The sequence below is a fragment of the Lucilia cuprina genome, chromosome 4 (genome assembly GCF_022045245.1).
Source record: "Lucilia cuprina isolate Lc7/37 chromosome 4, ASM2204524v1, whole genome shotgun sequence".
Classification (NCBI taxonomy): Eukaryota; Metazoa; Arthropoda; class Insecta; order Diptera; family Calliphoridae; genus Lucilia; species Lucilia cuprina.
This window is the reverse complement of record NC_060952.1, coordinates 41,349,011-41,364,232: the sequence shown is the minus strand read 5'-3', so window position 1 is coordinate 41,364,232 and position 15,222 is coordinate 41,349,011. Positions and strand designations below refer to the sequence as shown.

Here is a 15,222-nt window from a genome sequence, read left to right as displayed (position 1 = left end):
GTGCGAAACAACGAACTATTCGTACAATGTACGACATTTTTCGTATATATTAGGCATGGATTTTTTTCAGTGTAGTGTTTAATAATCGATACCTTTGTTTACAATTTTCCCAAGAAGTTGGCATCTCTGATTCATTTTCTTTGTTTTGTAAATAACTGTTAAAATAAAATTTCCCAAACAAAGAACAGCTGTCGAAATTCAAACAAAATATTTCCTTTAGATGCAGCTGTTGAACTTTTTCGCAAAACTATTGAGAAAATGATTTAGACAAATAATTTAAATCAAAAAAATTACACAAACAGTTAAAAATGGCAACATGGACCAAAAATCAACCAAGTGGTGGTTCATCAAGACGCAAATGGAATTTGGATGGTAAGTTTTAGTAAATAAAAAACGTTTTCTTAAGTCTTCGAAAAACAAACTTTTAAAGTATTTTTTAATTAGATCGCACTACTTTGAATAATTTAAAATATCATATAGCCGCGGAAGGCTGTTCTGAAGTACAATATGATTTGGCCAAACAATTATTGGATAAAAATATAGGTTGGTATTTGTGTTTATTTTACCATAACCATAAAGATTTATGAATATAGCTTATTGATTTTTTGTTATTAATGTAGAGCACAATGAAGAAAGTTCTGGAGAACAGGCGGTACATTGGCTATTGTGTGCTGCTCAACAGGGTCATGAAGAGGCGGCCAATTTATTGCAAAAGTGCTATGAAGAAGGTTGTGGCATTAATGCAGAAAATGAGCACGAAGTGCGTTCTTGTTTATCCATGACACCAGGCGAAAGAGCTGCGCGAAAGGCTGCTCGTGAACTTTTTGCTTGTCTTTCGAATGGCGGTAAACATATATCACCGCGACAACTGGAACGTAAAATGCGTGAAATTTATAAAATGCAAAAGGCAAAAAGACAACCGGATGACTCCACGTCTACATCAGAAGATGATATGGATGATGAAGACCTGGGCCATCAACCTCTGGAAGATGGTAGTGCAGCTGTACCTAATGGTTCCATAAATTTACATGCGCATAGAACACAGGACAGACGCAAAAGACAGCGCAGGAGTCATTTAAATGTTCCCGAAAACTTTGCCGATAATGATCCCAATATTACCGAGGAGAATCTCGTTTCTGCTGCAGTAAATTATGCTGCGGGTCGCATGCCAGCTGTTAATGATGCTCTCACACTTACTGTACCACATCCTGCTTCTTTGGATCATGTTCCTTGTTTCCATCGTTTGCTCTTTCATCCTATATTGTTTTTCACCCTAATGTACCATCGACTGATTAATATGGTCTCTGATTTTCCTAAACGTGTACCACAAAGTGTACGTTTTGCGGTGTTGCTAACTCTCTACTGGCTGGTCTCCAGTGATAATCTAACCGTGCTACTGCCCATTGGCTTTTATTACCTGTGCTGGAGTGTGATGATTTGGTCCACCTGTAAAATGTTAAAAACTAAACATGATTTCATAGATTTTCGCATATGGTCTGGATTGTTTCTCAGATATGGGGACCACAATATAGAGGCTGATATATCTGAGAATCGTTTTTTGAAAAACAATATGCAGCCGTATTTGTATTTTTTCTGTGCTTTTATTGGCAATTTGTTGGTGTATCCTTTAATTTCCTCTGAATGGCTACCGCATTCAGAACTTACCACTGTGGCAGGCATTTTTGTGTTTGTTTCAATGCTAGCGTTTATGTATTCGTCCCAACGTTTTCCCGATTGGATTGTTTTAGTGTCGTTCGGTGTTAATGTACTGGCAAAATATCCCTATGAAATGGATGAAGTCGTCACCACGGGTTGGCGTTTTTTAGATCTTAAAGTTCCCACTTTTTGTTCGTTTGTCATTGGTAATGGCATAGAGTTTTGTTTGAATTGTCGCACGGCTTTGTATTTGTTAATTCCCATGTTTTTGGTGCATCTGGCCAAGAGATCTAATTGGCATGGCACTTACACTCATCTAATACCACATTGTGTTACCCTTAGTTGGCTGCAGTTGTGCATAACAAGTGCTCAAAGTGCCACTATGTTTGGTGTGGTAAGAGCAACATTGGGTCTAGCTGGAATTTTACTATTTTTACCATTATTTGGCTTAGTTTCGTTGTTAATACCAGTCTTTGTTGTTATTGAATGGCTGGGATTTACGGATCCCAATATACGATTGTTTAGCACTGTGGTAGCTTCGTTACTGGCTCTTTTGGGATCCTGTTTTTTGGCTATAAATCGTACCACTCAGAAGTATATAACAGTGATACAGGTGAGTAAATTTGTCGTAAGATATTAAAAATCAGCTACTGAGAACGTATATCTTAGCTGCAGAGCGAAAGATGGTTTTATAGAAAGTGTCTCTCAATAGAAAACAGACTTATAAGTTTTTTATTAAAATAAATCTTCTTTTCCAGCTCTTTATCTGCGTCACCTTTGCCTGTGTCCTAACATTCCCTTATATGACCTCCAACTTTAAAGATACCACGCGCTTCAATACAATAATACCTGATCTTAAACATCAACCCGTAATCACTTCCCTGCCAGTGGAAGAAACCCATATGCCGCCACCACCCTCAGAGTATTTGAGTTGGCAACGTTTCTATTCACACTGTGGACCTCAGGCCTGGTGGAGGGATAACAATAAAATTAAAACTCAACTTAAGTGTGCCCATTTAGAAGGACAGGCTGTAGCCTGGGAAGGTGACGTCACCCAAGTACAAATAACTAGTGTTCACAATAAACCGGCCTGGTACATTAATAAATATCTACCCGCTTGGCTTAATCGCATGATTTCATGCCTGTACGGTGAACGTTTGGAAACTTTATTCAAATGCCAGAAACCGCATGATCAATTGTGTCTTGATTATCAAAACATTTTAAAAAGTTCCCACTTGGATCAACGTTGCTCGTTACACAAATGGAATACCTATGAATATGAGATTCGTGTTAAAATGTCTTCAGGTTTACTGGACAAACGTCAGGAGGTTATCTTGCAGGCTCAACATAAATTCGGTAATTTTACTCGTCGTTTGGTAGAGGGTGATCGTGTACATTTTTATGGTACTCTCAGCAATAGTCGCACGGTTTCTTGGCCTTCACCGGAGAGATATGAGGAATATATATTGGGTTCTTCTATGGCACATATAAAACTGGCGGCTATTGAGTGTTTACAATGTCAAGATCGTGACAATAATCCTGTTATATTGGATTCTCTCCTAAAATCACCTGTTGATGCTCGTATGCGTGATTTGATGCGCGGTATTAAATATTTACTCAATGTATTTTTAAGTCCTTTAATAACATTTAAATGAAATGTTCTTTTTAGTTATTATTTGTTAAGGTTGTTTTTTTTTCTTTTTATTAATTTTTTTTACTTTAATTTCTAAACTTAAAATTTAATTAAGTTTTTGTAGTTTATACTTTGAGGTTATTTTTTTTCTTTCAAATATGTAGTTAGTAAAAAAAAACTTTACTCAAAAATAACCCAACCAACATTAATATTGTAATTTATTAATAAATTAACAAAAAAAAAACTAAAATGTATACATGTGTATAAATTGTATGTGTATGTAAATGAATAATAAACGAACAAACGAAAATGTTACAATTTCTATTTCTATTACTCTTATTCTATTCTTTACTCTTTAGCTCTCTTTTGCATATTCTCTGTTTTTTTTTAAATCTTAAGAATGCCTCTAAAATAGTTAATTTTGCTAATTTGTTATCTATTTTTTTCAGACAAATATAAATTTTTTTGTTGTAGATTTTTTACAAAGTCATTGTTAATTCTCGGTACTTAAGTTCTATGTATGTATGTACATGCCCAGAGTCATTGTGTTATACGTACATGTGCATGATCGTACATACATGTTGATTTGAATTTAATTAATGTTTAACCCATGTCAAATTTTTTAATTTATTTATTCTGGTCTTTTCTATGATGAAATTAGCAAGTGATAAAATTATCAGTGAAATTAATTTACATTAATACGTCATAGATATTAGAGGTCATTAAGGTGTGTTTTTATTGCAATTTTATTATTTAGATATGATAGATGGGGGTACCTTTTTAACAGTTGTGTTATTGTGAATCACACTGATCGGTTTTTATTTTGTGAAATCAAATTATATTTGATTTTAAATTTTTTAGGAATTATTTTTCGAATGTTTAAAAAAATCATAACATTTTCTTTATAAATAGATTTTCCAAAAAAAAAGTTTTCTGAAATATTTCCCATTAAAAGAGCGTTTTCCTTAATTACAAAATGTATGAATTTTGTTTTAAAAAAGATAGGTTACGTTCATCATCGGGCGAATGTAATTCAAAAAAATTAACCTGATGAACGCTAAACCATTCAACTAAATTAAAACTATGGTTGAAAGAATCGCATTAGGCTTTTTGGAATAATGAAACGGCGAGTAACCCTGATGATAGCAAGATGAGAAAACTCCTTAAAATGAGCAAGTCTGAGATTAATATGATGAACACATCTATACAAAATTGGACGTGCCGATTCCGACAAATGTAAAGTATGTGGAGATCAAAGTATCTTGAATGCGATGTTATTCTGGAAAGAACATTCCTCACTAACAATTATAGGAAAATTACTAGGCATAACGTCCAGGAAATTGAGTTTCTAAACATTGAAAAATAAAAATTCAGCGAAAAATTTTTTTGTGAAAAGGAGCGAACAACAGGCCCGATAGAGGCCTAGGTGTATTTCCTAGGAATTTATGTATTATACATCGTACTATAAACAAAAAGGTTTATTTTTTCATAAGTCTTAAGTTTTTAAGAAAATTCGACTTATATTTCAAATACGATCTAAAATTTTTTAAAATTTTAGGAAATTTCTCAATATAAAATAAATTTACAAGAATTTTCTAAAAATAGAAAAATTTCGATTTTTTTTAATTTTGCAAAAACTTTTTATAAAATAAGAAGTTATAACTTTCTAAAATCTCCACAAATTTTCTATAAAAATTACGATTCTGCGATAATTTTCATTTCATTTCATTTATTGTAATATTTTTTATTTATTGTAATAATTTTCTATAAAATTTCCTAAATTTCATTATATAAAAGTAGAAACATTGAGCAAATTTTCTATAAACAGAAAAATTATGCGAACATTTTCTACAAAAAAATACAATTTTTTCAAAATTTTCTATAAAATGAGATTTTTTTGAGGAAATTTTCATAAAAATAAAATAGTATAGAAAATTTTTTATAAAGAGAGATATTTTAAGTAAATGTTCTACATAAAGAAAACATTTTCAAAATAAAATTTCTATAAAAAGATACATTTTATGAAAATGTTTTAAAAAAAAAGACAAATTTTGCAAATTTTTTCTATAAAAAAGAAAAATTTTCTAAAAATTTCTATAAAACTAAAAAAAATTATTATTTTACTGTAAAATGAGAAATTATTAAAAACTTTTCTATTAAAAGAAACATTTTATTTAAAAAGAAAAAGTCGATGTTTTTTAATTTTGTTTAAAAAACAATTTTCAAAACTTTTTACCAGAGCTGTAAATGAATCATTCATTTCTGATTTTAATTCGTTTACGAATTGGCTTAATTATACCCTACACCACTTTAGTGAGGAGGGTATATTGGGTTTGTGCTGATGTTTGAAACATACAAAAATATTCGTCCTATACCCACCTTAAAGTATACCAATCGGCTTAGAATCATTTTCTGAGTCGATTAAGCTATGTCCGTCTGTCCGTCTGGCTGGCTGTCCATGTAAACCTTGTGCGCAAGGTACAGGTCGCAATTTTCAAGATAATTGGATGAAATTTGGCACACACGCTTATTTTGGCCCAAGGACGAAGCCTATTGATGGTTAAATGGTTAAAATCGGTCCATTATTTCGACTAGCCCCCATACAACCGTACCCCCCAAATAGGGCCTTTTGGCTTATAATTAATTTAAATGATCTATTATGTTAATAAAAGTCGACAAAACTTAGTTTTATAGAACTTTAAATGACACTACCGATCCCCCATACAAAATACCCTATCCCCCATACAAACTCCCCTTCAGAAAATGACTTAAAGGTCAAAATTCACTTACAAACACTAATAACACTTTTAAATTCTACATAAATAATATTGAAGTAGACTTAACTCCCCCTACCAACATTTTTAAGGATAGGGCCATATTTTGCCCTACTCCCCTTTGAGCCCTCTTAAAAAAATCTCTTTTTTTTGCCAAAAAAAAGTAAAAATATTCCGAAATAAAGTTAAAAAACAAACCAATTGCTTTATTTTTTAAATAATCCCCATTTTTAACATACATACTGACTGGTGTAGGGTATCATATGGTCCGCTACGCCCGTCTATACATTTATACTTGTTTTGAATTAATTCCTTTCACAAAAAATGAGAATTGAATGAAATTTTAATCAATTTAAATGAATTTGGAAAAAATGAATTGCAATTCATTTCCGATTTAAATGAATTTGCCAAATGCTTTGCAATTAGTTTGCAATTTAAATGAATTTGTGAAATAAATTGCAATTAGTTTCTAATTCAAATCGAATTGTCAAATGAATAGCAATTAGTTTCTAATTCAAATGAATTGCAATTCATTTTAAATTCATTTGAATTGAATTTATTTTGAATTAATTCAAATGAATTAGAAAAAGGAGTTGGCAATTCAAACGAATGAAATCAAAAAAATATAACTATCTATCACATATGAACAATTCTGCCATAATAAATGAAAAATCCATCCAATCAATTCAATGCAAAAAAGTTGAAAATTAATTCACAAATTTATTTGAATTTAAAACGAATTGCAATTCAATTGATAAATTCATTTTAATTGGAAATGAACTGCAATTCATTTCAAAAATGTTTCTCTAAAAGTTTTTTTTTCAAAATTTTATATAAAATCTTATATTTTTTGTAAAATTAATGAACCTATCAAGCAAACAAACCAATACAACCCGTAATGGGTTAAGAAAAATCCTCAGCAACAACTACCACAACAAAAAAATAATTTATACTATATTGGTCTAAAAATTTACAAGTCATACAATAAAATGACTTAAAAAGTTAGACTGTAACAACAACTACAACAACAATTATATATAACAAAAATATAACAACAGCAAGTACTTAAAATTGGACATAGAAAATAAAGCTACAGAAATAGAGAAAAATAAAACTACAACCACCACAATCGAGAATAAAAAATGTGACTAATTACAAAAGATAAAATAAGTAAATGAAATAAAAAATACCTATTCCATAATTAAGAATAAATACTACTACTACATTTGGAAGCCTAAACAGAAATAAAATACAGATAAATATAGATGTTTTTTTTTTCAAATAACTGTAATTGTTCATTTTATTTTTTTTGTAATTTGATTTATTAGGTTTATTTTGTTTGCTATTTAATTTAAATATACTTAAAAAATACAATTAAGCAACTTTTTAAAAATTAAATTCTAAGGATGTAATTATAGTAAAGTGACAATTGTTTTGTTACATGAAAAAAAGTTTATCAAAAAATATAACAATTACTAAGAGTACCGTTAATATACAATATAATTAAAAAAAAATATTTAAGAGACGAGTTCAGAGAAGCATTCTTAGGACATAAGGCCTTTGGAATAGCATGTATTCTCTTTTCATTCCGATGACAAATCTCTTAAAAATGTTCACAAATTGTTTACGTTTTGTTTTTCCATAAAAATGCAACATAGACAGTTTTTCATTTTGTTTGTTTAATTTTGATTTAAAAGTTTTGAACTATTTGTAAATATTTTTTATTTCAATAAAAAAAGAAGAAAACCCAAAAGATATTATTTTGTCCCGTTCACTAGCAGAGAGCAATTCACTCTCTTGCTGTGGAATCTTTAGGCATTTTCGAGGCCTGCAGAATGTAACCCTTGGCAGTGAGTACACCACGACAGCGTACATGAATTTGATAGCGCAATGACCAATCTACCGTGTAATGTGGTATGATGAAATTCTCGTCGTTAATAAGAATCTCTGGATCACCATGAGTCAGCAGTTGTATGTCATGTTGAGTACAGAATTCCTTAAGCTCTGGTGGCACCACACAACAATTAGCTAAATTTATTTGATTAATAGTAGGAGGCACTCTAGCATTTTTATGCAGCTCTGTCAAAGCATCACAGTCCAAATCGGCAATGCCCAGTTGGCAAATTTGTTTCTTTTCGTTGAATTCTTCTAAGACTTGCCACAACTCCTTAAGTACGTCCAAACTTTTCTCATTGCGTTTGCTCCACTTTAAGTCACCCGTATACGAAACTGCACTGGTCACATCCGGAGTTTCGGGCAAAACCTTAGAAGCCGTTTCCAATGGATGATAGGCCAGCACCAAGTTGTCTACATGTTCCACTTGCAAAATATGCATTAAAGCATTGACAGCCTCCTCTACACCCTGCTTAGAAGATTTGTTCAGAAACAATTTCACACCAATACTTATTTCATTGCGAGCATATTCTTTGATTCTCTCTTGCAGCTCTAGATTGGCTCTTAGTACTTGAGCTTCAGTTTCATGACATACCACTTGTGTCTCGCCACAACCACCTGGCGCCGCTGCCTGCTCGTTGGTGTTTTGTGTTTCAGCCGCCTTTTGACATTCTGTACATAGTTTCAATGAATCCAATAGTTCTTCATTGGATTTTCGCAAGGGTGTAGCACTGTCCACATTTAGTATGTTGCCCGTGCTGATAATTACCTTTTCCAATTTGCTGTTCTTCGCAATTTCACTCAACATGTTTGCGTTTTTTCAATTATCTTTCAACTGCAATACCGAGTTTATCACTTTACTATTTATATGTGTGTACTTTTGTTTGTCTTAAATTAGTTTTATGAATTTTTTTTGTTATAATAAAAAAACTAAGGAAAATTAAGATAAAGGAACGTGCTGCTCTGTGCTTGTTCAACTTTCGATACTCATTCACAAAAAAAAACGAAAACGAAAATGAAAACACACACAAAAACACATGAGAGCAGAAAAAAGTCATTAAGTCAAAAGTTTGACAGTTAGCTTAGATTAAAGCTGCCAGATGATTTGATTGTTTATTGGACAAAAAATACACGTACAATAATGTTTATATGAAGCTTATTTTTATTTAATGATCCTAATAAATCGAACATAATCATATTGTTTTAAAACATAATTAATATTTGTTTTATGTAGCTGGTGATAGATAGAAAAGCAAATTTAAAAGAGAGTTTTGTACTTATTATATATGCAGTAAAAAAAACTAAAAATATCATCTAAAATAAGCAACATTTTTATGTCTCGTTGTTTAAACTAAATTTTAAAATATTTAAGATTTCTGATGTGATTTTTAACAATTAATATATAACACAAATAATTACTACATAAATAATACTTAATATTTCTCAAATATATATGAATATATGCAAAATTAAGCGATAACAAATCTATGCCAGAAGTCTTAAAACTTGAGTTTAAATATTTTGGTTTTCCTAGTAATGTAGTTTTTTTAACCTTTTTGTTATAAATTTTCAATACTTAAACTCCGTCTGCGTCAAAGGTCATCCCGTTTTGAAATTATATTTTTATGTATAATCAAAATATTAAAGATGTAGCGAATGCTGGCTTTCGCATATGCGAATTATTCGCTTCCTTTTTTATTTTCGCATCTTAACGAATGTTTTATCGAATACAATTTCTAAGAAAACTAAATGTAAACACTTTTAGGGCCAATCTTTAGGCGAAGGATTAGGGATTAAATTAAAATTAATCCTCGAAAGTTGTTTTTGAGTACTCAATTTGTTAATTTTGTTTGCTACTTTAAGCGTCCAATGGAGGTGGTTTAAGCTTGAGCAAGAAACTCAAAAGTGTAAACAGCTGATGCAAAAAATAATAAAATTTCATTAATATTAAAATTACAATTGTCTTCTCCTTTTTAATAAACATACATTGTTTTAATAACAAACAGTGAGGTATTCTGTTGTTTTGTATGGCAATAAGCGAAGTTTAATATTTTACTCAAAAACATTAAATTAACATTAGAATCAATTTATTTTTAGATTAATTATTTTGACTATTAATTGGCATTTGATTGCCAACTCAAAAACCCGCTCTTAGGGATTAAAAAATAAAATTTCTTAACCTGTATTTATTCTTTAGTTATGTATTATGAAGTAAAAATTTGGATACAACTGAATTTTTTCATCAAAATATATTAAGTAATTTCAAAATTTTAATTTATTTTTTTTTTTTGCAAATTAACTTCAATTATACTATTTGCGTTCGCATTCGATTTTGCATTCACCTACGCAAAAAGTAAAATTATTAAGTATTATTAAGTATTGATTGTGTCGATATGAACACACACAAACAAAAACTTATTTTAATAGATAAAGCGCTTCAAATTTTTCTCGTTTTGTGATCAAAAATTCAAATAAAAAGACTAATTTATCATAAAACTCATTGTAAATTAAAATGAATAAAAAATAACAGGAACTAATAATACATTCCTTTATTGTAAACTAATATGGCATCCCTAGTTATTAAACATCACAACTGGCAGTACCTCTAGCAGCTCTCCATTAAAAATACTTATCTGGTAACACCTACAATGATATCTATCAAAAATTAAAAAAAACTTCCGCCAAATTAATGCAATAAACAACCGTTACATTTTATTTCACACAAATTTTAAATGTGTAGTTTAACTTTTTTCATTATTTCTTTTTTGTATTTCAAGCACCCATTACCATACAATTAAATAATTCATTTCACAAAATATTTTTATTTTAAATACACATAACCATTGTTTTTAGTCTTTATTTAATGTATGTTTTCTTATTTCTTTAGTTTTACTCTAATTTATAAATGTCTGTCAATTGATTAGTAAAACTATTTACATAAAATTATATTAAACAATTTAAAAACTAAACATTACATTAACTTACTTATTTATAACCATTTCATTTAGAGTAAATGGAATATTTTTTATTTTGTTTTTAATACAATAATGTTTTTTGTTGCTTTACTAATATATATAGATACTAATATATAGTACTTGCTACTTTACACATATAATCAATTTGCAAAAAAAAAGGAAAAATATACATATATTTTTTATAAAAATAATTACTTTCTGTTTTGTAATTATAAATAAAATAAATTTTACAATTCCATTTTGAATTTTGTATAACAATTTTTAATATAGTATTTATTTATTTATTAATTGCAACATTTATTGTGAATATTAGAGAAAGAGAGAGATTTTTTATTTAAATTATAAATTTGTAACAAAAAAGTTTTAATTTTTTAAAAAATAAAATCAATAGTTTGTAATTATGATAAAAAAACATATTCTTGTTTTCATACTTGGTCTATTTGTCTGTTTGTTTAATGGGACGGATGTTGGCTTTTGATCAAATGGACTTTTCTTTAAAGTAAATTGTAATCTGAATTTTGATATTTCGTTGTAATGTTATGTATAAGCTGTTTATAATACTTATATTAATGTTATTATTCCGTTTTTTAATTCAATACAGTATGTGAAAAGGTATGTTTATATTTATACTTAGTGTTATTTGTCTGTTCTAATTCACCTTCCAAAATTCAACAAAATCTAACCTTTAATGTCCCCAAATCGTGAAGGTAGTAAATTTTTTAAGTGCTGTGATCTAGTGCACGGATTAGATATACAATACTATAATATTTTTTCTTACACAAAGGGAAAAACGTTAGAAAAGTACCGAAATTGATAAAATTTGTTGTAGACATTTAGATAACGGAAGTGTATAAAATTTACATAACACGTAGTAATTATTTTGACAACGTATAGTTGTCATTCTCATTAATCGATTGTTTATGTCATTTCGATTACGCTTTATACACTTCGGCAATACATTGTTGTGATTTCGATAACGAATTGTTGTCATTTCGATAAATCAGGGTTCTCTTCGACACCACAGCGTTGTTACTTTGTTAACACATTTCTATTTTTTGTTGATTTCATAACGTTATGTTTTTTTTATTTTTGTTGTTGATTTGACAACTATTCCTATATACTTTGACAACGTATGTTATTGAAAAATTATAAGCACTTTGGTGTTAATTTGGTATGAAGAGTGTACAATTTCTAAATGTTTTTTTCCTCTGTGTACTTGTTAAAGTTGAAAACTATTGCAAAGTACTAATAGTACACAAAAGTACTATCAGTACTTTTTCAGAAGACTAGTCATAGAATAATTAGTTCAAAAGTCAATAGACTCGTTTATGGACTAGAATATACAAGTCTTTAGGTTGTAATCTGGTAGATATGATATAATGTACTAGTTAATATAATAATAGTCTATTTACTATAGTTGCTAGAATACAAAATAGAATAGTCCATTGACTAGACCCTATACTATTCCCTATAGCCTAGTCGCTAGACAATTTCTTAGACTAGTCCTTAGAATATTTCCTAGTTAAGCCTCTAGTATATAGACAAGTCCAAAAGTATTGTCTAAATGACAATTAAAAGTTAATTATACTTAACCTAGTCTTTATTCTAGTCCATAGAATATTTCCTAGACAAGTACATACTCCTCAGACTTGTCCCTAATCTAGTCTTTATCCTATAATAGTACTTTTGACTAATCTCTATAAAATTCTATTGTTTAATTCATAGACTGGTCCTCATAATAATCTCTAAACTAGCCCCTAAACGTACTAGTTCTTAAACTATGCAAGTCAAAAGCCGCTAGATAAGTCTCTCTAATAGTATCCAATCCATGGCGCACCTAAGTAATAAGGTGAAGTTATTTCAACAGCTGATTATTTTTTTATTTATGAAAATGTTGACCGAAGCATTTAAAAATTGTGTAGAAGAGTACGGATGGGATCGTCTAAATGCAACATGTAATGAAACCATTACACATTGAAAGAGAATACGGATAGAAAATTTGACAGTCGTATTGTTCACTTTACCTGGTCCAAACTGGGAAACTTTTGATTTTGTGCGTGAGAAAAAGAAATGGTTGATATTTCTTTCTTTTCAAAAGTTTCCCAAAATAGGTTTCCCAGTGTGAGCCAGGTCCTTCATTTTTTGAAATGATTCAAAAACAAGCAGGTCGCATTAGATCAGGGATGTATTTTTATGTAAACACATGCAAAAAAAGTGAAACAGCTGTTTCCATCTTACTGTGCTACTGTTTCATACCAATCGTGTAAACACAATAAATATAAATCATACGACTTTTATTCTCTTTTTTGTCATACCAATGGAATTTCATTTTACTTTTTAAGCCGGCTTTACACGATCACACAAGTAATATGATATGTCAAAATTTTGTGTAGAAGTGCACGGATGGGATCGTCTAAACGCAATATGTAATGAAACCATCACACATTGAGAGAGAATACAGATGGAAAATTTAACAGTCGTATGGCTCTCTTCATTTTTTGAAATGATTCAAAAACAAGCAGGTCGCATTAGATCAGGGATGTATTTTTATGTAAACACATATAAAAAAGTGAAACAGCTGTTTCCATCTGACTTTTTTATTGTTTTATACCAATCGCGTAAACACAAAATATATAAATCATACGACTTTTATTATCTTTTTTGTCAGACGGATGGAGTTTCATTTTACTCTTTCATTAGACTTGTCGTATGCCCTTTTAATTAGACCTGTCGTACGCAAAGTGTGATCGTCTGAAGGGCCCTTTATTAACAAAACAACAGACTCCTTCTCTTGGTTTCTAATATGATTCTCATAAAACAATTAAATTTATAAATATTAGTAAAAATTATGATTAGTCTCAGTCCATTAAAGTCCGTTTTTGATTTAATATTTATCTAAATTAAACAAAATCATAGAAAAACACTTGATGTTTGTAAGTGTATAAAAAAAATAATGTTAAAAATAAAATATTGTTCGTTGTGTGATTTTGTTTTAAAATTAAAAAAAAAATTAAATTAGAATTTCTTAAAATAATTTTTAATAAATTTAAAATTGTTTTTTTTTCAGCTAAATTTTTACAATACACATTTAAACATTTAGAGTTGTTAAAAAAATTGTATTTTTGTAATATTTTTTCGTACTTTTTTAAAAGTATATTAAAGCGTTCATAGACTGGTCCTCATAATAATCTCTAAACTAGCCCCTAAACGTACTAGTTCTTAAACTATGCAAGTCAAAAGCCGCTAGATAAGTCTCTCTAATAGTATCCAATCCATGGCGCACCTAAGTAATAAGGTGAAGTTATTTCAACAGCTGATTATTTTTTTATTTATGAAAATGTTGACCGAAGCATTTAAAAATTGTGTAGAAGAGTACGGATGGGATCGTCTAAATGCAACATGTAATGAAACCATTACACATTGAAAGAGAATACGGATAGAAAATTTGACAGTCGTATTGTTCACTTTACCTGGTCCAAACTGGGAAACTTTTGATTTTGTGCGTGAGAAAAAGAAATGGTTGATATTTCTTTCTTTTCAAAAGTTTCCCAAAATAGGTTTCCCAGTGTGAGCCAGGTCCTTCATTTTTTGAAATGATTCAAAAAACAAGCAGGTCGCATTAGATCAGGGATGTATTTTTATGTAAACACATGCAAAAAAAGTGAAACAGCTGTTTCCATCTTACTGTGCTACTGTTTCATACCAATCGTGTAAACACAATAAATATAAATCATACGACTTTTATTCTCTTTTTTGTCATACCAATGGAATTTCATTTTACTTTTTAAGCCGGCTTTACACGATCACACAAGTAATATGATATGTCAAAATTTTGTGTAGAAGTGCACGGATGGGATCGTCTAAACGCAATATGTAATGAAACCATCACACATTGAGAGAGAATACAGATGGAAAATTTAACAGTCGTATGGCTCTCTTCATTTTTTGAAATGATTCAAAAACAAGCAGGTCGCATTAGATCAGGGATGTATTTTTATGTAAACACATATAAAAAAGTGAAACAGCTGTTTCCATCTGACTTTTTTATTGTTTTATACCAATCGCGTAAACACAAAATATATAAATCATACGACTTTTATTATCTTTTTTGTCAGACGGATGGAGTTTCATTTTACTCTTTCATTAGACTTGTCGTATGCCCTTTTAATTAGACCTGTCGTACGCAAAGTGTGATCGTCTGAAGGGCCCTTTATTAACAAAACAACAGACTCCTTCTCTTGGTTTCTAATATGATTCTCATAAAACAATTAAATTTATAAATATTAGTAAA

General features: G+C 29.7%; 2 protein-coding genes across 2 annotated transcripts; one reads left to right on the top strand and one right to left on the bottom strand.

The window, feature by feature from the left end:
- Positions 1-191: 191 nt before the first annotated feature.
- Positions 192-3,604, top strand: LOC111678253 (wolframin). Its single transcript, XM_023439539.2, has 4 exons — positions 192-372; positions 445-543; positions 621-2,269; positions 2,415-3,604. The coding sequence occupies exons 1-4, from the start codon at positions 309-311 to the stop codon at positions 3,309-3,311; spliced, it is 2,709 nt and encodes a 902-aa protein (XP_023295307.2). The 5' UTR covers positions 192-308; the 3' UTR covers positions 3,312-3,604.
- A 4,045-nt stretch (positions 3,605-7,649) lies between these two features.
- On the bottom strand, positions 7,650-8,966 carry LOC111678263 (glutamate--cysteine ligase regulatory subunit). The gene has a single exon (XM_023439550.2). The coding sequence runs from the start codon at positions 8,762-8,764 to the stop codon at positions 7,853-7,855; it is 912 nt and encodes a 303-aa protein (XP_023295318.2). The 5' UTR covers positions 8,765-8,966; the 3' UTR covers positions 7,650-7,852.
- Positions 8,967-15,222: the final 6,256 nt, after the last annotated feature.